The sequence below is a fragment of the Ananas comosus genome, linkage group 14, assembly GCF_001540865.1.
Source record: "Ananas comosus cultivar F153 linkage group 14, ASM154086v1, whole genome shotgun sequence".
NCBI classification, from domain to species: domain Eukaryota; kingdom Viridiplantae; phylum Streptophyta; class Magnoliopsida; order Poales; family Bromeliaceae; genus Ananas; species Ananas comosus.
Genome location: NC_033634.1, coordinates 280,928 through 306,177, shown reverse-complemented (window position 1 = coordinate 306,177; position 25,250 = coordinate 280,928). Strand labels below are relative to the sequence as shown.

General features: G+C 39.1%; 6 protein-coding genes across 15 annotated transcripts; 1 reads left to right on the top strand and 5 right to left on the bottom strand.

Annotated features, from left to right (window-relative positions):
* On the bottom strand, window positions 1,486–1,976 carry LOC109720735 (uncharacterized protein Os04g0629400-like). The gene has a single exon (XM_020248026.1). The coding sequence runs from the start codon at window positions 1,909–1,911 to the stop codon at window positions 1,555–1,557; it is 357 nt and encodes a 118-aa protein (XP_020103615.1). The 5' UTR covers window positions 1,912–1,976; the 3' UTR covers window positions 1,486–1,554.
* Window positions 6,451–8,004, bottom strand: LOC109720562 (thioredoxin-like protein CXXS1). The gene is made up of 3 exons (XM_020247769.1): window positions 7,839–8,004; window positions 7,393–7,515; window positions 6,451–6,781 (listed from the first exon to the last, which is right to left on the bottom strand). The coding sequence occupies exons 1-3, from the start codon at window positions 7,950–7,952 to the stop codon at window positions 6,626–6,628; spliced, it is 393 nt and encodes a 130-aa protein (XP_020103358.1). The 5' UTR covers window positions 7,953–8,004; the 3' UTR covers window positions 6,451–6,625.
* Window positions 10,730–15,971, bottom strand: LOC109720561 (kinesin-like protein KIN-14H). 2 transcript variants are annotated; one of them, XM_020247767.1, is made up of 17 exons: window positions 15,504–15,971; window positions 15,156–15,407; window positions 14,930–15,074; window positions 14,650–14,759; window positions 14,419–14,538; window positions 14,119–14,322; window positions 13,475–13,684; window positions 13,320–13,394; window positions 13,058–13,204; window positions 12,847–12,988; window positions 12,636–12,745; window positions 12,380–12,538; window positions 12,079–12,287; window positions 11,788–11,869; window positions 11,604–11,708; window positions 11,266–11,370; window positions 10,730–11,184 (listed from the first exon to the last, which is right to left on the bottom strand). In XM_020247767.1, exons 1-17 carry the CDS (start codon window positions 15,555–15,557, stop codon window positions 11,005–11,007), a joined length of 2,409 nt encoding a protein of 802 aa, XP_020103356.1. In that variant the 5' UTR covers window positions 15,558–15,971; the 3' UTR covers window positions 10,730–11,004. The 2 variants fall into 2 exon arrangements, with proteins under 2 accessions (XP_020103356.1, XP_020103357.1); XM_020247768.1 differs by having other exon boundaries at window positions 15,156–15,425; window positions 15,505–15,969.
* LOC109720756 (protein HEAT-STRESS-ASSOCIATED 32) lies at window positions 17,166–20,759 on the bottom strand. Of its 2 annotated transcripts, XM_020248062.1 has the most exons (5): window positions 20,547–20,757; window positions 19,157–19,348; window positions 18,856–19,066; window positions 18,244–18,467; window positions 17,166–17,526 (listed from the first exon to the last, which is right to left on the bottom strand). In XM_020248062.1, exons 1-5 carry the CDS (start codon window positions 20,670–20,672, stop codon window positions 17,416–17,418), a joined length of 864 nt encoding a protein of 287 aa, XP_020103651.1. In that variant the 5' UTR covers window positions 20,673–20,757; the 3' UTR covers window positions 17,166–17,415. The 2 variants fall into 2 exon arrangements, with proteins under 2 accessions (XP_020103651.1, XP_020103650.1); XM_020248061.1 differs by having other exon boundaries at window positions 18,856–19,348; window positions 20,547–20,759.
* LOC109720170 (probable histone H2A.3) lies at window positions 22,260–23,024 on the top strand. The gene is made up of 2 exons (XM_020247083.1): window positions 22,260–22,572; window positions 22,669–23,024. Exons 1-2 carry the CDS (start codon window positions 22,381–22,383, stop codon window positions 22,888–22,890), a joined length of 414 nt encoding a protein of 137 aa, XP_020102672.1. The 5' UTR covers window positions 22,260–22,380; the 3' UTR covers window positions 22,891–23,024.
* On the bottom strand, window positions 23,075–25,190 carry LOC109720164 (dihydroflavonol 4-reductase). 8 transcript variants are annotated; one of them, XM_020247067.1, is made up of 6 exons: window positions 24,873–25,190; window positions 24,591–24,764; window positions 24,153–24,370; window positions 23,884–24,052; window positions 23,434–23,644; window positions 23,075–23,308 (listed from the first exon to the last, which is right to left on the bottom strand). In XM_020247067.1, exons 1-6 carry the CDS (start codon window positions 25,090–25,092, stop codon window positions 23,164–23,166), a joined length of 1,137 nt encoding a protein of 378 aa, XP_020102656.1. In that variant the 5' UTR covers window positions 25,093–25,190; the 3' UTR covers window positions 23,075–23,163. The 8 variants fall into 8 exon arrangements, with proteins under 8 accessions (XP_020102656.1, XP_020102658.1, XP_020102661.1 ...); XM_020247069.1 differs by having other exon boundaries at window positions 24,591–24,755; XM_020247072.1 differs by having other exon boundaries at window positions 24,591–24,755; window positions 24,945–25,190.

Here is a 25,250-nt window from a genome sequence, read left to right as displayed (position 1 = left end):
TGGCTCAATGTATTATATATATTTCTTAATTTTCTTAACCCAACCTGAAATATGAGCTGGTTCAATTTTATTCGCGACAAGATTAGAATAGGTTCTGTTGAAAAAATATCGAATTGAGAGTATTGAACTCTCGTGGGTTCGAAGGAAGCTCAGTAAGTGTCTGAGTAAAAAGATCAAGCCTGAGCAATTAGAATTATTATTCAGTAATTATAAAGAATGCTAAGTTTTAAGATCAACACGTAGTCAGCTAGAAGAACAGCTTTGCGTTTTGTGTGGTAATGACTACGAAACCACCAAACACCTGATCTCTAGATGTTTGTACTTCAAAATACTTACTCTTTTGCTGCGACGATGCGCTCCCAAACTTACAAGCCATGAATGGCATCAGAGGGGCGCGATCAAAGCTACTCAAAAATTAGGACAAACAGAAGCGGACTAAAGGACTTACCGTACTATTGGTCATGTAGTGCTCGATCTGAATTGACGACAATAATATCATCTTCTAAGATAAAGTGTTCAAATTCGTATTTTTTGCTTAAAAGAGTATTAGACTTCTTTCGATCTCTTGGAAGGCACTTAGATAGTTGTTTTTTTTTAAAGTTCTTTCGTACTATTTTTATATTGTCTTAGTAAATGAAGTGAGCAGTGGAACTACGTACATTTTTCTTAAAAGAAAAAAAAAAACAAAAAAAAAACAAAATCCTACTCTATTTTTCTGCAGGTCGCCGCCTATACGGAGAAGTACTGGAAAGATGTGCAAGCAGAAGAAGGCTCACAGGAATTGCCAGATAGAGAATCTGGAAAATGGACCCTTCATGGGATCACATGCATCATTAAAACATGTAGCCATAAATAATAAATGCCATAATACTTGCTTTGGTGCACGAATAAATGATATCATAACAAATACTAAATTACTCAGCACTCGGTGGGGCGTGTTGTACGATGCGTAGTTTGACCATGGTGACCTGACTCCCACATCAGCTGTAATATGTTTTCTTCCTCTTCTATAAAATACATAATTATATATAAAATAAAAAATAAAAATAAAAAAAGGTAAAAAATAAAAACAAAAACATATATATAAGCTTTACTTTTGGGAAAAAGGAAAATTCCAGTTGGCCTGAATTAAAGAGTACAAGCCAGCTAACAGAGCCGAGAGGGGGTTTCCGAAGAGAATATATTTTCCTCCGCAAAATATTCGATTTTCTTAGCTTCTTTTATGTTCCACCTTAAAAATTAAATTTAGATCATTCAATTATGAGAGCCATAAATTGTCGAACTAAGTGTGTCAACTCCCCACAATCCCTGCAGCAAAACCACATGCATGCATGAACAGCAGAATCCATGTAATAACAGACCCTTTATTCTAGCTACCAAAGGTTTTTTTTAAAAAAGATAAAAAAAAATAATAGTAAGGTTCAGTCTACAAACTGGCAATGATCTGACCAAAAATCTAAAAAAAAAAAAAAAACGAAACAAAACAATTCCAAACAAAAAGCCTAACAATATTAATAACACATTACAAATTTGCCAAATTGGGTGAGGACGTGGCTACGCATGGGCCGGGCCGAGCGCGACGGAGGCCGGGCTCGGCGGGCCGAAAGTTTGGAAGGGCTGTGGTGCGGCCGATACAGAGAAAGGACTAGTTGTTGTGGCGGCGGCGGCGGCAGAAGAGGTAGGATTGGGGGCGGCGGCGTCAGCAGCGGCGGCGGCCGAGGGGTCGGGGTCGGGGCCGGTGACGGCCGGGATGGGGTCGGAGTAAATGGGCCGGCAATCGGGGGATCGGCATGGGCGGGCCTTGTGGGCCCAGCTGTGGCGGGCCAGGCCGAAGCCCAATACCAGACCTCCTACAGCGAGCACCCCTACTACAAAGAAGAAGATCTTCGTCGCCTTACCCACATAACACATGTTACTTGCTTGTTTTAATTTCCTCCTCCTCCTCCTCCTCCTCCTCCTCCTATACAAACATACACTCTCTCTCTCTCTCTCTCTCTCTCTCTNCAGGTGGATTTGGGCCGAACCCTATCTCATTAGATTTCTTGGCCCACAAAATAATCAACATAAATACCAGAGAGTTATCACGAAAATTTTGCTTAGACAGAGTCTACCAAGTCATCCATGAACCCGAGGGTGTAACGGGCAACACGTGTGGTGATATCGTTGCTTGGAAATGGTCCACAAGATTAGTCGTGAACCGCATTAGCTAGCTCCATATTATTTAGAAGATGGACTTAGTTCAAAACCCACAAAAGTTTTAATTGGTCCCAACATCAACTACCAAGTGAATCACAATTCTATTTGGCTCTATGCTTTTTTGCTTTTGCCTCCCCTAAAGCTAAGTTGGTTGTTGCCTATTTAGGAAGAATTATCCAAAGTTCAATCGTATTAATAAAATATATGAATATTTAAATTAGAGGAGAGGTTCTAATCATTGAGCAATAGTACTATATATAATCCCAGTTTGGTGCCCATGATTAATTAATTGATGGCAAATTACGCTATATTGCGTTCCACCTGGTGCATGTTGCTTATATATTCCACTAATTAAACTGCAATTATGAAGCTCTGCCTAATTAACCAACTCATTCTTTTTTCGCACTTTTGATTTGTTTAATTATATCTAGTGATGCTAATGGGTCCCCTCTGATTCGATGATCCAACAAATAAAGCGATGATGTTAATTATTAGTCTCAAAATCCTAAAATTGGAAAAGACATTTGAACTGGACCAATATTTGGCTCAATGTATTATATATCTTTCTTTATTTTCTTAACCTAACCTGAAATATGAGCTGGTTCAATTTTATTCGCGACAAGATTAGAATAGGTTCTGTTGAAAAAATATCGAATTGAGAGTATTGAACTCTCGTGGGCTCGAAGGAAGCTCAGTAAGTGTCCAAGTAAAAAGATCAAGCCTGAGCAATTAGAATTATTATTCAGTAATTATAAGAATGCTAAGTTTTAAGATCAACACGTAGTCAGCTAGAAGAACAGCTTTGCGTTTTGTGTGGTAATGACTACGAAACCAGCAAACACCTGATCTCTAAATGTTTGTACTTCAAAATACTTACTCTTTTGCTGCAACGATGCGCTCTCAAACTTACAAGCCATGAATGGCATCAGAAGGACGCGATCAAAGCTACTCAAAAATTAGGACAAACAGAAGCGGACTAAAGGACTTACCGTACTATTGGTCATGTAGTGCTCGATCTGAATTGACGACAATAATGTCATCTTCTAAGATAAAGTGTTCAAATTCGTATTTTTTGCTTAAAAGAGTATTAGACTTCTTTCAATCTCTTGGAAGGCACTTAGATAGTTGTTTTTTTTTTAAAGTTCTTTCGTACTATTTTTATTTTGTCTTAGTAAATGAAGTGAGCAGTGGAACTACGTACATTTTTCTTAAAAGAAAAAAAAATAAAAATAAAACAAAATCCTACTCTTTTTCTGCAGGTCGCCACCTATACGGAGAAGTACTGGAAAGATGTGCAGGCAGAAGAAGGCTCACAGGAATTGCCAGATGGAGAATCTGGAAAATGGACCCTTCATGGGATCACATGCATCATTAAAACATGTAGCCATAAATAATAAATGCCATAATGCTTGCTTAGTTGCACGAATAAATGATATCATAACAAATACTAAATTACTGAGTACTCGGTGGGGCGTGTTGTACGATGCGTAGTTTGACCATGGTGACCTGACTCCCACATCAGCTGTAATATGTTTTCTTCCTCTTCTATAAAATACATAATTATATATAAAATAAAAAATAAAAATAAAAACATATATATATATATATAAGCTTTACTTTTGGGAAAAGGAAAATTCCAGTTGGCCTGAATTAAAGAGTACAAGCCAGCTAACAGAGCCGAGAGGGGGTTTCCGAAGAGAATATATTTTCCTCCGCAAAATATTCGATTTTCTTAATTAGCTTCTTTTATGTTCCACCTTAAAAATTAAATTTAGATCATTCAATTATGAGAGCCATAAATTGTCGAACTAAGTGTCAACTCCCCACAATCCCTGCAGCAAAACCACATGCATGCATGAACAGCAGAATCCATGTAATAACAGACCCTTTATTCTAGCTACCAAAGGTTTTTTTTTAAAAAAAAAGAACTCCCTTTGAAAAGGGGAAATTAACAAAAAAAAAAAAAAAAATTGAAACAAAACAATTCCAAACAAAAAGCCTAACAATATTAATAACACATTACAAATTTGCCAAATTGGGTGAGGACGTGGCTACGCATGGGCCGGGCCGAGCGCGACGGAGGCCGGGCTCGGCGGGCGAAAGTTTGGAAGGGCTGTGGTGCGGCCGATACAGAGAAAGGACTAGTTGTTGTGGCGCGGCGCGGCCAGAAGAGGTAGGATTGGGGGCGGCGTCAGCAGCGGCGGCGGCCGAGGGTCGGGGTCGGGCGTCGGCCGGTGACGGCAGGGATGGGTCGGAGTAAGTGGGCCGGCAATTGGAGATCGGCATGGGCGGGCCTTGTGGGCCCAGCTGTGGCGGGCAGGCGAAGGCCAATACCAGACCTCCTACAGCGAGCACCCCTACTACAAAGAAGAAATCTTCGTCGCCTTACCCACATAACACATGTTACTTGTGTTGTTTTAATTTCCTCCTCCTCCTCCTCTCCTCCTCCTCCTATACAAACATACACTCTCTCTCTCTCTCTCTCTCTCCTCTCTCTCTCTCTCTCTCTCTATCTCCAATGTCTAAAGAGACGTGGTTGGGATAATATGAGGAGAGAGGAGAGAGAGAGAGGAGGAGAGTGAGAGTGACAGTGAGAATGGTGGGGGTGGGGTGGGGGTGGTGTGGGGGCATGAAAGTTGTTAAGGGTTCTTTGGGTTTGCTTTTTGGGCGTTGTTTGTCGGTTTAGTGATCCATGGCTTCACGTGAACGCCAGTGAGAGAGGATGATTTAATCGCTTGCACCACGTGCACCCGTACATCTGTGTATCAATGTTTTTTTTTTTTGAGAAAAAGATAGCATCCTATCTGTTTCATTCATTGAAAAGATGAATTAGGCGTGCAGTGGAGACACCCAGAGTCTCGAGAGAAACGTGTCAACGACGGTGTTAAAAAAAAAAAAAAAAAAAATCAAGTTGTTTACTGTTGACGGTGGAGTTCCGAAGATGTCAACGGCTGCTAAAACTTATGGAGCACCAGCATTGGGTCTAACTGGATATTTCTAAAATTCAAATCGTTTATAGCCTTCCAAATGATCCACAGTGTTTTCATGATATTTGAGTTTTATGGGTGTTTAAATTTTCATGATTTTTTGTTTCGTTCAGACACACTGATTTTGAAACCTCTATAATATAATAACTTTTCAGGAGTATATATAGTTCAATGAGATCGATCGGTGTGTGGAAATAAAAAAAGAATGGGTGAGTACAAGCCAATTATGGTAGACACAAAGTACACAGACCCACAATGTCGCATGTTTTGGTCCACCAGTTAGTTGAGTGGCATCACTTGGGTTCAAAAGGGTTAGGTAGGTCACATGTACATTAAAATAGTAGCATCTTAGTATATAGTAATATTACCACCCGTGCAGAGCTAATTGGTGGCAGCTCTAGACCCTATAACATCTTTAACTTCATATATTTAATGGCAGGGAATCTTTTCAATCCACTCTTAGTTAGGTGATGAGCTCCCGTGGGAGAACATGTTGCATGTACTCCTCAGTGCACCAAGCATTACATTCTATATACTGCTCTTTCTAAAAAGCTAGATTTATTTATGGCATTGGTAAGTAGTAACATATCCAAAGTCGTAACTTCCGGTAGCTGTTGCCATGAAGTAAACAATGTCTTCATCGTTAATAAGGCGGATCGCGTCTAGCATATTAGATTTTTTAATTTTAATTGATCATCATACAGTAAATGCAATGCATGAGTTGTACAGATACACCTGGTGCAGGCGATGGGCCGAACTTACTGTGTACTATTTTTCACCCTTAAAAAAAAAAAAAAAAATTCTGATCAGCTCATATTTTGGTCTTGAGGACCCAACTCAACCCAACCCAGCAACAAATTAATCATTTGAAACTTAGAAGAAATTAAACCAGGTTGCATTACAGTTTAATTTTTTTTTCAAAAGTGACATAGAACAGAATATCTTTAATTTCCACCACCTTTTACTTCCTTCCATTGACCAGTCCCTCCCATCAAGATTTGTTTACCAATAAACTATAATAAACAATCTCAAATGAATCATTTCCAGAAACACAGTTGAAAGGTTGAGGGGGCCAAGAAGTAGAATCTCTAGGGAGACATATGAAGTAGGAAAAAAAAAATGAAAAGGAAGAAGAAGAAAATGTGCAAGCTGTTAAAGCTGGCAGAATTTACTTTTCATTGCATGGCCAGAACAAAGAACAACAGAATTCAACCTGAAATCAATCTTTTCGATCTACGGACACAGCTGAAGTTGGGGGGACCAAAAGTAGAAACTCCAGGTAGACATGTGAAGCATGAATAGATGCAAGGATGAACAAGATGAACAAGTGAAAGATGTTAAAGATAGATAATTATATTTGCATTTACAGCAGTACAAGAACAAAGAACAACAGCATTAAGTTTCACACAATAGCTCTCTTGTAGTACACAGAGAGCTAGTTCTCAAACCACGCTAGAAGAGCCACTGGACTGGACATAAGCATCAATCATCTTCTTTATCTCTTCAGGGTTGGCTCCAACTATCTTATTTAGCACCTGACCATCTTTCATCAGCACAAAGGTGGGCATCGCCTTCACTTCCAGTTTAGAAGCAACTCCCTGCATTCACCATTTCATCAGCCGAACGAAGGACCGGCGACTAAATTATGGATTTCAAGTACGGAGAGAACTTTGTAATTCGGACGATCAATTAGCAGGTAAACGGCCAAAGAGTAGTCTTAGCTCCCCAGCTCATGCATTTTATAGAAATGTGATACGAACGGAACCGATATGTCAGGCAAGAAATGAGGCAAGGAAGGCATTCCGAAGGACCAAATATCTGCCTTGCCGCCTGCTGACCGGCTTTTGTAACAACTTCTCTGCTCATAGATAGTCTGTGGTGTTTCTGGTTGGAGAGGGTGGGGGCAGTCTGAACAAGCTTTTGAGTTCTGAAAACAGAAAATTGGGCTACTTCTAAAAGTTCGGTCTAAAAGTTCGATCTAGCTATTACGAAATGATCTTCGGTTTCTTGCATAAGATCGATCCAGTAGGAAACGGCCTGTGGGATAAGTTCTGAACAGATGTGACAAGGAACATAATCATATACGATACGCAGAATCAACTGTCTCAAAATGGCTGGTTCAATTGGACTATCATATGAAACATTGGAACAAAATTGTCAAAAAAAAAAAAAGAAAAAAAAAACTTTAGTACTTTTGATATGAATTTACCTTGAGTTCATCAACATCTACCAGGAGGAACGAAATATCCCGGTAAGCCTGCGCCAGCTCCTCAAAGGAGGGGTTCATGGCACGGGAAGGCACACACCATGAAGCACCAAAGTGGACAAGAACCTGCCAAAAATTCAGATTAAAATTTTCTTTCCAATTAATAAAAAAAAGAAGAGCAGAAAAAAGGCCGGGCATAATCAAACTAAGATAAGATAAGATAAGTGAAAACTGCAGGTTCTTGAATGTTCCTATGCCCATACTTGGTTATCATGGTTCTATATCCCGTTTATCCAAAAAGGGCAAAAGAACAAAAAAAAAAAGAAAGAAAGAAAAGGAATTAAGGATGTGGGGGATATGAGATACATAATTGAAACCCTGCAAAGGGAAAGTATTAGTAGTAATTGGATGGGAAATAAGAGAGGGAAAACATGTAGGAGGTGACTCACAGGGCACCCTTGATTGCTAGCTTGGGTCATGAAGAGTTCCCATCTCTCCTCTGACTCAACCTTCACAACCCTGGACTTGCTCAGCTGCTGCTGCTGCTGCTGCTCACCCTCCATGGCCACCACCCTTTGCTCACTCACTCTCTCTATCTCTCTCTCTCTCTCTTAAGTAAAAGATGTGGGTAATCTAATATTTGATTATATACAAATATTGAAGTCTAAGATTTCTTACTAGACCGACCGTCCATAGAGTAAGTGGCACATGATTTGGTGATTGATACCTAAGGTTTCAAATTCGAATCCTATTTGATTCATATTTTCAACTAAGTTTATTTTTAAATAAAATAAATAAAGCGGGTAATATGCTATCTATTTCTCAAAAAAAAATAAAATTTTTATTGGTAATCTGTAACTCAATATTGAAATGGTAAGCAGCTTGTTAAATAATAAAATTGGTCTAAAATATGAAGCAGTCCCTATCCTGTATTATTAATATTTAGATTTCAACTAAGTTTATTTTTAAATAAAATAAATAAAGCGGGTAATATGCTATCTATTTCTGGATGAAATTTAAAATTTTTATTGGTAATCTGTAACTCAATATTGAAATGGTAAGCAGCTTGTTAAATAATAAAATTGGTCTAAAATACATAGCAGTCCCTATCCTGTATTATTAATATTTAGATTTCATCGTAGCTTGCTACCTATTTTTCAAAAAAAAAAAAAATTTTAAATTTCATCCACATACTTTTTCGCTTGAACACTTCAAATTTTAAATTTTTAAATATTATTATATTTTAGCCTTTGCTTGCCAAAGAAAATAACTTATTTTTTATAAAATATCTCCTTTATCCTTTCGACTACAAAATTCAAATGATTATTTCATAACAAAAGTTAGTGAATATTATAATCTTCTGATAATCAGATATTAGAAGCTTATTAGCTGTACTTTTTTTAGTGTAAGGATTAAATTACTAATAGGACAGTACAGGGACTATCCACACATGTCACTGGAAAAAATCTGTTGGAGGAGAGGAGGGCCCCACCTCAGAAATCTGGGGGCTTCTTCTGGGTCTAATGTTTACAAAAGCAGAAAGCAATATCCATCCCCTTTCTGTTTGTTTATCTCCTAGAGATAAGATGTCTAGAAGCCCCTAGAATTTTCTGTCATTTTCTCTCTTTTTTTTCCTAAAAAATTAAAGTTGTTGGAAGAAAAGATTGTATACCACCACTTATCTTTTCTTGTTATACAAAATTCTCTAGAGATAATACTAAGGTCTTATTTTTTGACCAGGTTTCTTTCTAGCATTATCCAAACTGGACATAGACAAGGACACACCCTTAAACTTGTGCTGTATATGTGGATGCCAGAAAAATCAGAATAGGAGTTACTGGATAAAATTTAGTTTTGTTTATTCTCACTTTCCAAGCAGTTAATGTAATGAGCACTGATGAATCATCCCATGATGTTATTGTGATGATAAACCATTCCCTGATGTTACTGTGATGATATGCTAGTGAGGATGTCCCACACCTTTTTCTTCCCTCTATCTGTTTCGTAGTCTGTAGTGTCGGTAGGCACTTTGATTCGGCTATTCTTGGGCGAACTTGTCTAACAATATATCTTTGGCTAAACGGCAACGGAAAATATGGAATACCATCTTCAGCTGCTTTGCCTGGTGCATCTGGCTGGAGCTGAAACGCCGCATCTTCGACAGCGTTCGTAACAACCATCTCTATGCTGCGAGATTAAACTGCTTGCTGAAATGAGGGTGGCCCTACTAATGTCACCGAAGACATTTTATTTAGCAAGATAAACAGGGGGATATATATTTTTAAAACTTCAGCTCTGCGTGACGCGGGACAAGAAAAATAGAGGTATATATGTGTAGAAAAAAAGTTGTAAAGCACATTCGGTGGCACAATTTACTATCAGTTTAAAACAGTTATAAACAATATTAGCAATAATTGAACTCCCCCACCACTTCTGAAACAGACGAATGTAGTCTGACAGTTTGTCTATACTGTTAAAGAGAGAAAATTCTTCCTTTTAATTTCGATAGAAATCTCAGACTGTTTACAGTACAGCAACAACAATTTTCTACCCTTCTGATCAAGACAAAACAATACATACCAAGGGCTAGTCTTGGGTGAGCTTAGAGACAAAACTAAACTATGGATTATGGAAGAAATGGGACTCAACAACAAGATGATGAAGCACGGGAATGATGTAGAACATTTGGACTTACTACAGACATCTGCTAGGAAAAACAACAAACAGGAGAGATGAACCTCTCAACCATAAAACCTTATTTGAAGTACTCCCCTGACCTAAATTATTGCTTTGAAAATGGATAATTAATACATCTCTCTCAGCTTACTACATAAAAGTGGCAAAAAAAAAGCACAACAGAATATCCTGGGAATTCCCTGAAAGTAACTTCTGATTTTGAAAGTAGGAAATTAAGAGATCTCTTTCAGCTTACTAGTAAAAGAAGAAAAAGAAACAACAAAATAAACTGGAAACAATTCATATCTGTGAAAGCTGTCACCCTTGATGAGCAGCAGATTGCAGAGATGCAAGCTGAACCAAAAAAAATTCGGCTTAAATGGCTTGAAAGTGATCATAATAAATCAGAATATAGTTAGCACATATTATGCACAGCCCTGTGCGACAAGTGTTTGTCGCACATGATCCAAGGAAGGGTTCATACAGGGGAAAATGAAAATCCAAATTAGTTTCAAGCAAAGTTAAAATTTTCAAATATTACAATGATTGATATACAATGAAAATCCATTCCATAATTATGATTCTGATAAGCAGAAAACAAATTTCATAACAATAGCTGAGAGCAAGAGTTCAGAAGAAGTTGAAAGCAATTCAGTCTATTAAATTTGAGAAACCAACAGAAGAAATTGCTATTTATTGATGCAAAATAGAGTCGTGTCAGCAAAATGAAGATTGCTACATGTGTAAAAGTATTACCAAATATGGATAAATTGCCAATCTTTATGGAACTTCTCATACTACAAATTCAACTTACAACAAACCACTTTCACTGTCTTTACTGTACAAATTACATAAGGATAAGTTAGTACCGCGGTATTCATCAGAAAAACCCAGGGTAGCTGCAGCATTTGATTTGAATTGTGGTAGCAGTGGTCAAGCTCAACCATAACTGAGTCTGGAGTCCAAGGAGCGCATCTGAGTTTGACGTCTAGGTATTCCGATCTCACATGAATTGACTCTAGCAGCAAACCGAAGCGAACAGAGGGACTCTCCGACAGAGGACACCTCAGGTGCAATGTTGACAAACATTAATGTCTTCGAATCACCACCAAGGCAAGGCTATTACATTGAGCAATTGAATTAATAATAAGAAAGTTCCATTCTGAAGTGAAAGTACTGGACTTAAAATCGTTATAATACCTGTAACAAGTAAGTAAGCTTTGAATTCCTGAAAGGCACATGATCCTCCTTCTTCGCAATTGAGAAGATTACATCACTCAAAGCCGACAAACTTTTGTTAATTGCCTAAGTATCATAATACCAGAAAATTAGGACATGAAAATCAAGAAAATTGGCCTCATTTAGTTATACTTTTTTTTTTTTTTTCACCTCAAAGTTTTATGGCAACACACTACAAAAACTTAGTAACTTCTGGTTTTCTTTTTTCCTTCCGTTTCCAAAAAAGATGAGTCTGCGTGAAAACCAACAAAAACAAGAAGAGAGAAGGAGGACAAGTACAAGAGCATGGAGACTATCACCTGAGTTTCCTTTAATCGATCGCCTGTTGAGCCACTCTTTGCTAGGCGCTCACTTCCAGCTAAATCAATTAGATTTAAGACACCTTGAACCTGCTGTTCTGTGCTCTGAAACCATTAACGAAAATGAGTGCAAATACAAGGTTATAGGGAATGGAATCAGTCTAAAAGAAGAATATTAACCAACCGTATTCACTCCGGATATCCGCAAAGTGAACACAAAGTGGCTCCTTGATGACTCTTCATTTATTTGTGTCCTCCCCACAGACCTAGCAATCCAAAATTCAGCTGATAATTTTAGAGTTTGCTGCTAATATAATTCACATAAGAGTGATACTAAAAAAGATTTCCAGGCCTATGGTTACTTTTTGTGGGAAACAATCATATTTCCAAATGAAGGATCAAAAATATTCAGCTATATATATAGAGTTATCATTATAGAAAGGTTAAAAAAGAAAGCCTTCTAGAAAATAATCACCTGCTTTGCATAGCTTGATTGAGAAGAAATGAGACGTCCTTGATACTGTAGACGTCTACAATTGTAAGTTCAGCAACATGTGTGTTACCACTCGAATCATGTTTGATGGCATATTGTTTACTAGCTGAACCATTTGCATCTAGGGTGCCTGACCGACCCGGTACTAACAAATCACGTACAGTCTCGTTATAAATTTCTAACATAGATGCCTACAAAAGAGAAGTAATGGGTAATATAACAAGATATAAATTAAAAGGAAAAAAAAAAATCTAGCACTTTTAATTTTCCAAGGCAAATAAACCTGCATTTTGTAACTCCATCCTTGAGATTGTAGAGATTGGCTTGTTTGAAAAATTTGTTCTAACGATCGTGGTATCAGCCCTTTTTGCTGAGGTTCAGGCTTACCCATCATAGTATAGGTTTTACCAGAACCAGTTTGACCGTAAGCAAATATGCAAACCTACACCAGATGACAATGATTTGGTAACTTAGATACTTCACACTTGAGACCAAAAAAAAAAAAGGAAACGGATGAAAAGTAATGCAAATGACAATACCTTGTAACCATCGAGTGCACTTTGTACCAACTGTGAGATTTCGATAAAAACATCTTCTTGTGAAGCTTCATGATTGAACACTTTGTCAAAAGTAAAAGAATATTTCTGAGCTGTTGAATGCCAAAATACAACTCGATCAGTAATTTCAATAATCTGAAAGACCAATTCTTAAAACTAAAGTATAGATTTACGAACAAGAAATCTTTCCTACCATTGTTTGTCAAATCAATGCCTCGTCCAGCGAATTCAAGAGCTGTTGGATATGAAACAACAGCTCCTTCCTTTTCACTGCAATCACTGTAGCCTAAAACCGGTCGAACCCGACAAAATACTCGAATATTTCCCTTAAGTTCCTAAAAACGGAAAATGGCTGAGTATCATAATCATCTATTATAGCTGTGAGGTGTGGATGAGAAAGCTACCAGTATCGTATTGTGCAGCTTTTTACGCAATTTTTCTCCTTCTGATATTTGGAACTCTGCATCAGACAAACGATCTTGCAAATCCTTGACAGTTCTTTTTTGTTTTTCATTTGTTGTCACTGCTTCAATTGCTGTTATATCCGCCAGCTGCAGATGATTATAGCAATACCAAAGTAAGAGTAGTACTTTTAGTTTCTTTTCCATCGTTAAAAGAGACTAATTTCTTTGATCCCCTAGAGGTAATTGTCCTTCTATTGCTTGCCTTCAATTTTTCCTGGGCAGCAGCAAATTGCGGTTGCAATGTCTGTAATTGCTCTCGCTGTGAAATGCATGTCTCCTGCAAGTTTCCTATAACAATTACAAACAAGTACATAAATGGATAAGAAAGGCAGTCTAACAAAACATAAACATGCAAACCTCGAGGGCTGTAGTTTTTGTTATCAGAATATCCAAATCCTTCAAGGACTTTCCACTCAGTTCTTTATAATTAGCAACTTCAACACTCAAACTCTGCACCTGTGCTAATGAATGATCACGGTCATCTCTCACTTGCCGCAGTTCACTTCTAAGACATCCCACTTCCTTCGTTAACTCTTCTTTTTGTCTAATAGCCTCCTGCTGAGAAGACTGACACAAGTGCAGAAAACCAAGTACGTCAGAACTTAAAGTGACATTGATAATTGCAACCATAAAGTTGTGAGAGCTGTGGAAATGATCCACAAACTAAAAAACTGAACAAAGAACAAGGTGGAATGGCTTATGGAAGAGTGAACTAATCTTGTTCGAGTTTGCACAGACTACTGACCATACGAATCAGCTTCTTCAAACATTCTCCCACAAAATTTCAAAATTACTTTCAAGTCTACACACTCAGACAACCCTGAAGTGCACATACAACAAAATACATTCATTTACTATCACCATAAAACAGTTCTTTTCTTGATTATAGAGCAAGGACCAACAAAAGTAAGATAAAAAACAAGTGACCTCATTCAATAACATCATAATTGAATCTCCAGGAATATCAAAAGGTCTTGAAAGGAGAATTTTGAAAAACTCACCCTAGAAGATTCCAACTGGTTCTTAACTGAGTTGGCATGATCCCTTAGACTGGCCAATGTTTCCATCATAGCGCTCTTCTCTTTCTGCAACTTCGAGATTGCCTCACCATTTTTCACAACATCAGCCTGGAGATTACTGTTGTACTGTTGCAAGCTAGTATTGTATTCTTGCAACCTCTTGTTGGTGTCTTGCACCATCTTCAACTGGTTTATGAATTCGAAAAGAAAAGGCAAAAAAAAATAATCTTTAGCAAGATAATTGAGATGGTTCATATAGATATCTTCTTTGGTAAGAGATACCTGATCACTAAATCGCTTTGCGTCGTGGCTAACTCTTTCTAGCTCTTCAGCTAGAGCAGCTCGCGAACTCTCAGCAGCGACCCTTAATTCTTTCTCCTCCTCGTAGGCCTTCAAAATCGCCTAACATTCCAAAAGCTAAATTAAAATTTTGCCAAGCATGGCATCATTTTTTTTTGGGTGGGGAGGTTAGGGTGCAGTAAAGAGGGGTTATGATATTCTCTATTCGCTCACCAATTTGTCAGCTTCCTCCTTTCTGAAGCTTACTAGCAATGTCCCATATTGTTGCCTGATCTCCTGAATCATTGTATCCAGCTCTTCAACCTTATTGCTCATTTGGGTCTCTAATTAAATAATCAAATTGCAAAAAGATGAGCAGTATAAGCACAATGTTTATGGAAGTACCAATTAGACCTGTTCATACCACGAAACAAATAGGATACTAATATTAACCAATCTCAGAAGCAGAATTTCTTATCCAGAATAATGTTTTGGCCGATCAAACAACATTTACCAATCTCAGCACGCCTTTTCTCTTCAGCTTCGTACATGCTTCTGAGCTTCTCCTGCTCGGCCAAGTATCCATCTTCGAGCTCAATATACCATCTAGTGCAAATCCTGAGCTTCTTTATGTACTCAATCATCTGCTCACTCTTCCCCTACAGATTACGAGCCGTAAACTGAGCAAAGGACTACTGAAACCAAGCAGAACAGTACAAATTGGAGAGAAAAATAGTTACTTTGTAATCATTTTTGCTCTTTCCCTTCATCTTCTCCGCAAGGAGCCTCTCCACATCCTCCCTCGATCCAAACTCCATTCTGCCGCCGCTGCTCCCAGCGTCGGTGCTCACGGCCGCGGCGGCCGAATCGCCATGATTGGCTCCCGCATTGAGCGCCGAAAGCACCGACCGCGCCCTTGCGGGTCCTACCATCTTCCCTACCGCGATCCGCCGCCGCTTGTCGACCGGAAGCTCATCCAAATTCTCCTTTTTCTACACAATTACATAAAATGCAATACAAATCATCACCCACCCCGCATATAAACCATAAAAAAATTTTAAAATTGAGAAGAGGGGAGGGGGTTATACGGTGGAGGGGCTTCGAGAAGCGGCAGGAGGCTTGATCTGGGAGCGAAGCGACATTGATTTAAGGTGGGTAAGAGAGGGATTAGGACTTGAGTTAGGGTGATAAGGTGGGGGGAGTGGAGTTTTCGGTGGAGTGGAGTGAAGGCGAAGGCAAAGAGAGGGATCAATCGATTAATCGAAAAAGGCGTCACTTTTACGCACGGAAACGAAGAGGAATTAAATCATTGTCGAAATATACTAAAAAATAAAGGCAAAAGTGCGACAAAAAATCGGGAAAAATCTATATTTCGTCGATCCTTTAGGGCTAGGGATTTGAGATGGGACGCGAAAATGGAGATCCGTAAGAGATAGAGAGGAAGGTGAGAAGAGACGTTCGAAATTTTTTGAAATGGTGCGGGCGGGGTACTGTAAACTATAAAGACGAAAATGCCCCTAGTATGACACAGATTATGGTAGGAAAAAGAAAAGATAAATGAGAAGCTCATAGGTCAAATTATTAGGACTCCTTTAAATCTGCATTTTCAATACAATATTGAGTTCTCTCTCTCAAAAAATAAAAAAACAATATTGAGGTTTGTCTAGAGAACATCTCAGATTAAGATTCCAACGTTGGATAAATTATACGACTCACCAAACATACAAATGAGAACTCATTTAGGAGTTCATCCCGACCATCATAAAGGGTATTCGTATGTAAATGTCGTGCATCCTAAATCGCAAATTTGCTATATAAGTAATGAGGAGCGATGATCTCGTAACTAGATAGTACGAAATGTGGTATTTGTGAGTACCATTTGGTGCCATTCCACACCTCCATAAACTAATATTAAATGACATGGCTCTGCAAACATTACTATCGGGTAGCTTTTGAGTTGCGAGTTGCTTCAATCTCAAGTCCACTGCGAAATTCCATGCAGAGAGAGAGATGCGTGGTACCAAATGGGATGGGATGGGATGGAAAAGGGACTGCGGATCTCACCCTACAGGGACGCATTCTTGTCTTTTCATGTGGGGAGGAGCAGCAGATGGAAGCAACGGATCTAATTTTAGGTCTCTACCGACATGGCACGTCACAAAAAGCGCACCGCGTGATACAGACATGCAAACCAACGTCCATTATATTTCTGTGCTAGAATTGAAGGAACCCCACCTCTTCCTTTTTCGGCCAAATTAAAAGCGAATCAGCATGAACTTCCTGCAGAAGAGAAAGTTCCCACACGTCGTGAGATCGGACCGTCTACACCAGTCGATCCTGTTTTGTCTCTGCAGGTATGGACAGCTGAAGCAGGGACTGTACCAACACTTTTGCACACTAGTAACCGCAGAGGTTGTTGGATCTGGCTTCAAAGGCAGAAGAATTGCAGACTACATAGCTCGAGTCTCCTGCATGGGAACAGAAAGGAACTCGAGGCTTCGTGATGCAGCAATTGAAGATATGCTCCTGCGTTTGCTGCTTGCATCCACGCACAATTGTGTGCAGCGCCTGCATCACAAAGCTCCCTAAGAAAGTCCTGTAACTTATTTGACGTATTTGAAGCTCATGAAGAAGCGTTATTTGAAGTTAGAGCGACTGCAGAATACAAATTCCAGGGTTTCATAGCAGACTAGCAGAGTTGCACTTTGTCTAAATGTAAAACTAACTTTCTAAATTCTTTCCAAACCATCTTGCAGACAGAATAATACTTCACAGAAGATCTAGCTGTACCAAACAAGTCCCATAAGTTTAGGCATACATGGATGAACATCACATACTTTTATTCAATCGAAAAACACAAGCATACATGATAGGCGAGACAACAATTTGAAACAAGCACTACTAACAATAACATGATTGTCCTTCTCTCTCTTCGCCCATAGTCTGGATACAGAGAGCAAAACTTTGCCCCAGTATATTACGGCATAATAATTCTCAATGTCACACGAGGAAAAATGAAGAGCCAAGAACCGAAGCATGGTTCTGCCCTGAATTGCGGCCACGGAGGCATTCTAGATTCATCACCTCTGAGTGGTCGACAAAGAGATTCACCTACAACATTTAAACAAATTCATTAAACATATGTAAACAATATTGAGAAATAAAAAGCCAAAATTTAATTAGCTATTACATAATATATATATATATATATATATATATATATATATATATAGAGTCCGGCTATGATGATTGTACAAGCACCAAGCACTTGGTGCTTGTAAATTTTTTACCGTTAGATCTATGCCTTTGATCATTTTTATCCGTTAGATTATACTATTCAACCAATCACCCACTCAACCCTTGGGGACCCAAATCATCCTAACCGCACATCTCTTAATTCAAGGGCCAAAAACTTACAAGTATCAATGATTTGGTACTTTTAAAAATACATGAGCTCAATTATATATATATATATATAGAGAGAGAGAGAGAGAGAGAGAGAATAGGATTACTGTGCTATTAAGAGTATAGCGGCTCTTGTTAATTTTGATGGGTAGTTAGAATAAGAGAGAAAATAAAAATTGGGGAGAAATTTGATATATCAAAACATTAGGATGCAAAAACATTAGGATTGTTTTTTTTTTTTTTTGTAATGAAAAAATTCTACATGGTTAGATATGCTGGGAAATAAAAAATCTACTCATAGTCGTGACTAATTTATAATGCAATCTGACTTAATGTCAAAAAAAAAAGAAAAAAGCATTCCTTAAAAGGGAAAAAAAGGATAGTTCATAATTTTCATTTATNTATATATATATATTATAGTACCTTTGGTCCATATCGTTTGATAAACCACTCAGATGTCTTCGAGTTGGGGGCTTCAAACATAGTTTTCTCTACTCCAAGGCGACTGATGATTTTTGCGATTATGTCTGTCCGCAGATCATCTGTATACTTGCATACATCGTCAGCATCAATCATGATCATATCAGCTCCTGCTTCCAAGCATCTCTCGGCCCTTCTGATTAGCAAGTCAACATCTTCAACAATTTCTGAAAAGAAAAAGAAAAGAACAAAATGCACCACAAAACATTACAGACATAGAAATAGCAACAGAAACATTTGGAATTGAAGAGAGTAAAATAACATAAATTGGACATGAAAAAAGAATAGACAATTTGATTTAGTGGAACCAAATTTGTATGAAGCAGATACTAGCACAACTCTGTGTAAGCCTATTTCCACCTGCTAACAAATTACTCGTAAGCTCTTGGTGGTTCATTGATTTTTTTATTTATTTTTTATTTTTTTTTAGAACATGGTTCATTGATTCTCCTTGCACATACAGTATGAAATACTCAGAAAATCACTTTCTCAAAAGACAAACAAGAAAATACATTTGCAACTACAAACGCACATCTAAATGGCTCACTTGATTACCTGAAATTTGTTGGCCTGGAGCTATGTAAGCGCCGAATGCTCTATCACCTATAGCCGGTATCTCAGATCTGTCAAATTTCACTGCAAATTGGGGCTTTACCTTCAACCCACTACGCTTGATGAGGCGAACAAACCTCAAAAGTGCTTCTTCGGGAAGCTTCAGAGAGCTGGCATTCAACTCGATTGTGTCAAACCCTAAGTTCTTACATTCCTGAAATCGCACCATTTGAATAAAGATAAATTGGCGCAAATCTATGAATAATAGTCCCAAGGAGATAATCCAAAATAAATTTCTGCGGACCTCAACATATTGTTTGAAAGAAGAGGGCCCTTTACGAAGCAGATGCTCTGCCCAATCGCCTGTGCTAACATAAACATCGTGCCTGTGAGCCAAGTCAGTTATTTCTTTGATGAAGGCCTTCGGCATCAAGCTGTGAGAACCGCCAGCAAACTTTAATCCATCAACAAACTCTCCCATGGTTTCCAGAGTCTCCTGCGAGGAGAGCGACGCAGATTTAGCTCTGTTTTCAGACACCGTTGAACAAAAAGCCAGCCGATGATTAATCTGACCAACAACTTTCCTACTCGTTCACATCAACCAACTTACTTCATGGTTTACTACGTGAATAATTGACCACGGATGATTAGATGGATAAACTCTTCTCTGAGATATTGCTATAAAATGGGATATAAATTCGACTTAATGTAGCAAAACATAGTCATAATTTAACTCCGTGTTTGTATATATATGAAAATTTGAAAAAAATTAATCAAATGCTGATGACGCAACTAAAAACCATTTCAAAATGAAGCAATTTCTCTAATAAACCAAATAACGTCCAACAAGACGGCTAATGTACAACCGATGAAAAATGATGCTCAAGTTAACGAATCCTCGGTGATAACTGATAAATGACACCATGAGCAGTACATCAGCAGACATGAGGATCGTCCAAGCTATTTATGTTCAGTTCCAGGTATTTTCCAATCATGAGAGATGCTCATAACTGAGAAGACTGCATAACTTAGTTTAAGAAATTTTCCGAACAAATATCGTGTTGACCTCTAGAATGTAGTGTTCCATTCTTAAAATTCAATTCCTAAAGAAGTAACTTAATAGGCAAGTTGTTTATGAAATGCTCAGGCTTAGCTGAACAGAAGCATTGGTGCCTTCAAGCTCGAGCTCCCGACCAATCTGATGAGAGACAGCTTGGGAATACGCATAAAACTTCCCCCATACATGTATATGATAAATATAAAATATACACGGAGTTGAGAGGAGAGAAAAGAGGTTGAATTTAACTCATTAAATTAAATACGAGGATTTAGCCCATTCAATATACAGAATGGAAGGGTTTTGGATTTGTTTATAACACCGTATACTTAAAAATGCTTCAGGAATATACTTCACAGTACCGATGTAATTTTATCATCAGGTGATTTCCGCGAATCAACCGATCGACGAGAGCAGCATTGATTTAATGCCAACATAATGAAATTATATGAGCTCGTGGATGATTCGATGCAATCGCACTAGCAATTGATCAGCATGAATCATAAGAAGCTTACTTAGATCGAGCATATATAAACACAAACTGAGACGCGACTCAATGAATTCATAACAATGAGCGATGGATCCGAGGAAGAGCGCAGGAGATCAAGCTGTAGAACGGGTTGGAATGGGTGGGAACCTGGAGGGCGTCGTGGCCGAGGAAGCTGTAGAAGGGGCTTCTCATCTCCGTCAATCCATACCTCCGCGGCTTCTCCGGCCGATCCTCGTCCTCGTTGAAGCTCTTCCACGCGTAGTACGACCCCATCTCGCCCCAAATTCCCCAATCCCTCTCTCTCAATCTCTCTCTCTCTCTCTCTCTCTCTCTCTCTGTCCCTCTTCCTCCTCGTCGCCTCTCTCCTCTCTTTCCTTTTTGGGGAACCGAGAAAGAGGAGGAGACGAGAAGGTTGCAGCTGCTTCTGGAAGTGTCATCGAAAATTCTTCACCCAACGCTTCTCGGGCAGACACGTGGACCCATTTGTGATAAAAATGATTTAGTTCAACATTATATGCGAAAATCCGATCATGAAAAAGAGAAAAAAAAAAAAAAAGTATAAATATTTTCATGGTTCCGCCAGTGACTAATCTAATCTGGCCTACATCACGTACAAAAATATAATAAATTTTTTTTATTATAATCAATATGATATACAAAATATATCTCTTTTTTAAAATTTTGGTTTCAAAAATATATCTATAATTCTCTTCATCTCTAACAACAAAAATAATTAAATAAAAAATATTTATAATAGTAAATATGATTAAAAATACAAATATATTAAAATTAAAAATATCTTAATTAAATTAGATATAATTTAAATTTAACTTAAAAAATGGTGAATTAGTTTTCACCCGCGTGTGATGGTGAATTCGAGACATACCTAAAGCGATCCGACCGTGATGTGCTTTGCTTGACAGAGGAGATGGTGAAATGGTTTCACCTGTAAATGCTCAACTGCATTATTTAGTTCATGATAATTTTATTGTTGATCAAAATTTAAAAAAGTTTGATACTCCAGCGTGACGTCAATTACAAAATGGTAATAATAATAATAATAATAATTAAGAACTCTAATTTTTATGTTGTGTAATTTTTACTTTACCAAATAAAAAATTTGAGTTTCGTTGCTATAAAAGTAAATAGAAAAAATAATAATTTGTATCTAAACTCTAGTTTACTTAAAAATTTATTTCAATATAAATTTTATTTTTGGTGAAACAAATAGACCCCTGGGCTGTAAGCTATTTGAACTTAGACTTCTTAGCTATTTATTTTTCTTAATTAAGAATTGCTGTTTAGCTTCTTACTTTTTTTTGGACCCGACTGTCCCTAGCGCAAGTGATAAAGAACTTGCTGGTTGATACCCGAGTCCCCAAGTTCGAATCCTAATTGATTCACATTTCTAACTAAGTTTATTTTTAAATAAAATAAACGAAGCGAATAGCATGCTATCTATTTCTCAAAAAAAGAAAAAGAAAAAAAAGACTATCTCGCTAAATATAACTATTATTTGAATTCGGAAGGACTATTCTAGTCACTTATAATTCTTACGGATTTGTTAATGAGATCTATGAAAATTCAATAGACTAGTATGCAAACGAGCCAAAATGTATCAACTAATATCACTGTTTAGTTATACCGGACAGCTCCTCTCCTATCAATCCTCCCGCTTCTGCGAAGAGCCAGCATCAACCGTCCGTTAGATAGACCACACGACGGCCACGGATCGCGATCTGTGTGCTCGTCCTGCGTTGGCCAAACGAAAAACAAACCCTTTCGAGGGGCCCTATAAATTCGACCACCTTCCCTCTCGACGCGAAACTATCGCGGAACGCGAGCGCCAAAGAGTTCGAACTCTCCCACTGTCCCACATCCACTTTGCATCGTCTTCCCCATTCGAAACCCTAAACACCTCATCTCCCTCTCTCTTTTTCTCTATCTCCCTCCCTTCTCCGTCATTGTTGTCTCTGCCGCCATGGCCGGAAGGGGGAAGGCGCTCGGGGGCGCCGCGGTGGCGAAGAAGGCGGCGTCGAGGAGCAGCAAGGCGGGGCTCCAGTTCCCCGTGGGCCGCATCGCGCGCTTCCTCAAGGCCGGGAAGTACGCCGAGCGGGTCGGCGCCGGAGCTCCCGTATACCTCGCTGCCGTCCTTGAGTACCTCGCCGCAGAGGTCGGTTTTTGCTGCTGCATCATCTTTCGTTTTTTTTTTTTCGCCGAGGCATTTGTTCGAACACCACCCAGATGATACATGACATGGTGTGTGCAGGTGCTGGAGTTGGCGGGGAACGCGGCGAGGGACAACAAGAAGGGGCGGATAGTGCCGCGGCACATCCAGCTGGCGGTGAGGAACGACGAGGAGCTCTCGAAGTTTCTCGGCGCCGTCACCATCTCCAGCGGCGGCGTCCTCCCCAACATCCACAACCTCCTCCTCCCTAAGAAGTCCGGCGGACTCGCCTCCGCCAAATCCTCCTCCGCCGATGATGATTAATTCACATGTAGTTTGAATCTGATTTTCTTTTGCTTCTTTGCAGTATAGTTAGTTTTATTTGATCGGTAAATGAAATGCTTTTCTTGTAGCAAATTGACTAGATTCCGTTCAATGGAGTAGGCATTTTTTTTGAACTCTTTGTTTGAAAAGAAATGGTTGGAAGGGCTCATCATCATTATTATTATTATTATTATTACAATCATTATGGTGTCTAATTAGAAAAAGTTCAACAAACATCTGAAAGTGATCCACCGTTTGTTAAGAAGTATGAAATCAGCTGAGGAAACCACAGTTCATGCAGCAGTTAACACTTTGCTTCACAATCTCTCTCACATCATGCTTGAATTCAAATCCTAAGCTTTTCAAGCGATTCGAAGAAATCACTGAAGGGATTGAATCATGGAATTCCATTCTGAATCTGCAGTAGGCACACAATTTTTTCAAGTTACCAAGACTGCTGGCAGTTCTGTATGTATGTATGTAGCACACAGAAAGGAGACTAAAATTTTTCTATAAAATCAGTCAAACATAAAAGAAACGTGCCTTTCTGAGCTGAAAGAAGGGTACTCCAAAGACATAAGATCAGCAAGCTGAGGAATAGAGTAACTTCCTGGTGAGCAGAGGTATCGACCTTTAGCATCGGCATTCTCCATTAGGAATATGTGCGCATCGCAAATGTCTTCGATATGAGCTAATGGGACTGATCCCAACCTAGAGTTAACTGAAACTAGTACTGGATAGAGCACCGGATCACCTGAAGGTAGTAGTGATAGAATCACATCAGATCTTAATTATTCGGACTTGTTGATTGATTTTAACACTATAAATGCTCTAAACTTTAACCTCTCTTGACATGTGATTGTTAATTAACTTATCCTTATATATGTTATTGAGCTTAACATTCTGGGGAGAGAGGCTAGCACTTTGAGTTAAAAGAAGATTTTACTCCTGAAAAACAATGCTATGGAAGTTGATTTTGAGGAAAAACATCACCTGTAATAGGCGAGAGAAGGACTCGAACACTTGCCGGAACACTTGGAGTTAGAAATGGACCGGCCACTGTAGGTGGGACTATTGACACCAACTCGATGCCCTTCGCCTCTGCAAACTCGAAGGCCTTCTCCTCCGTCAAGAGCTTTGATAAAACATAGACCTGCAGAATCTTCATTCTCTTGTTACTTTTATAAGCTATCCAAAGTACGGCTATTTACCGAATCATGATCCGTGAGGACAATCCTCAAAAAGAGGGAAGAATAAATTACCCATCCGCGTGGTTTTGAATTCCAGACTACGTCGGTCGGCGTGGTGGATGATTCGTCCACCACCGCCCTCCAATTCCCCGTATCGTCTTTTGCGGTGATTGTACTAACAGATGATGTAAAAACGACTCGCTTTACGGTTTCAGATCTGATGCAAGCTTGTAGGACGTTGATCGTCCCGCGAACTGCCGGTTCCAGTATCTCCGATCGCACGCGATCCTCTTCATCAATGGTGAGTTGCTTCGCAAGTTATTTGTATAAAAAGGAGGTAATAATAGATGCAGTACATGATGCAGGCAACTTATTATCATCCACGGTCTATTTCTACAGTTGTTTATGGATGGATCAAGTAGGTAGAAGAGCAGCACTAAGCTCTGAACTATGCTGCTGCTGCTCAATTGTTATTGTTTAAGAAAAGGGTGGGGTTTTCAGGGATTTCACCGATGTTTTGTTGAGCAGATGCGTCGAAGTCCATGGAAGCTGCGACATGGAAAAGAGCAACGCAGCCTCTTACTGCTTCGTCGAAACTTCCTTCCTCGCGGAGATCAGCTCTGAAAACGGACAGTCGATCGCTGCCCTCCGACGACGACGACAGAGGAAGTTTTGCTGCCTTGTCTATCGATCAGTAAGTAAATTCCGCATCCGCAGAAATTCGTTCGACGTTATTTTTTTTTTTTTTTTTTGACACAAAAATACACAATCAAAGGGGGCAGGAGGCAGCACCAGTAGTTTCAAGGTGCCTGCGAGGGATCGGCGTGAGGGTGTGGAAGGAAGGAGAGAAAAGGGACCGCCTACCTGTGTCTCTCGCCGTTGCGTGAACACGGTATCCCCGCTGGAGCAGCGACCGTACCAGCCACGACCCGATGTACCCGGTGGCGCCGGTCACGCACACGGTGGGCCTCGCCGGCGAATCGCGGCCGTCCATCATCATCATCATCATCATCGTATATCCTATCCACGGCTGTCTTCCTCCTCCTCCGACGATGTGCTGCTACCCAGCAAGAAGAGATTGTTGCGACGGAGAGATCCAGAGAGCGCAAGGCTCGAGTGAAGTAAAATATAGATAAATAAAATAAATTAAAATAAATAAATACATACATA

Excerpts from the sequence above, each read along its gene's own strand:
- LOC109720735 (XM_020248026.1), bottom strand. The coding sequence starts at position 1,911 with ATGTGTTATGTGGGTAAGGCGACGAAGATCTTCTTCTTTGTAGTAGGG.
- LOC109720170 (XM_020247083.1), top strand. The coding sequence starts at position 22,381 with ATGGCCGGAAGGGGGAAGGCGCTCGGGGGCGCCGCGGTGGCGAAGAAG. Across the intron at positions 22,573-22,668 it reads TTGAGTACCTCGCCGCAGAG|GTGCTGGAGTTGGCGGGGAA; the intron begins GTCGGTTTTTGC and ends TGGTGTGTGCAG.
- LOC109720756 (XM_020248061.1), bottom strand. The coding sequence starts at position 20,672 with ATGGGGTCGTACTACGCGTGGAAGAGCTTCAACGAGGACGAGGATCGG. Across the intron at positions 18,468-18,855 it reads TCCAGGCCAACAAATTTCAG|AAATTGTTGAAGATGTTGAC; the intron begins GTAATCAAGTGA and ends TTTTCTTTTCAG. Across the intron at positions 17,527-18,243 it reads TCAAACGATATGGACCAAAG|GTGAATCTCTTTGTCGACCA; the intron begins GTACTATAATAT and ends TAAATGTTGTAG.
- LOC109720164 (XM_020247067.1), bottom strand. The coding sequence starts at position 25,092 with ATGATGATGATGATGATGATGGACGGCCGCGATTCGCCGGCGAGGCCC. Across the intron at positions 24,765-24,872 it reads CAGGCACCTTGAAACTACTG|ACAAGGCAGCAAAACTTCCT; the intron begins GTGCTGCCTCCT and ends ACTGATCGATAG. Across the intron at positions 23,309-23,433 it reads CCTTCTTTCAGCTCAGAAAG|ATTCAGAATGGAATTCCATG; the intron begins GCACGTTTCTTT and ends TGCCTACTGCAG.
- LOC109720562 (XM_020247769.1), bottom strand. The coding sequence starts at position 7,952 with ATGGAGGGTGAGCAGCAGCAGCAGCAGCAGCTGAGCAAGTCCAGGGTT. Across the intron at positions 7,516-7,838 it reads CTAGCAATCAAGGGTGCCCT|GTTCTTGTCCACTTTGGTGC; the intron begins GTGAGTCACCTC and ends AATTTTTGGCAG. Across the intron at positions 6,782-7,392 it reads TAGATGTTGATGAACTCAAG|GGAGTTGCTTCTAAACTGGA; the intron begins GTAAATTCATAT and ends TGGTGAATGCAG.
- LOC109720561 (XM_020247767.1), bottom strand. The coding sequence starts at position 15,557 with ATGTCGCTTCGCTCCCAGATCAAGCCTCCTGCCGCTTCTCGAAGCCCC. Across the intron at positions 12,539-12,635 it reads GTGCACTCGATGGTTACAAG|GTTTGCATATTTGCTTACGG; the intron begins GTATTGTCATTT and ends CATCTGGTGTAG. Across the intron at positions 12,288-12,379 it reads GATGGAGTTACAAAATGCAG|GCATCTATGTTAGAAATTTA; the intron begins GTTTATTTGCCT and ends TCTCTTTTGTAG.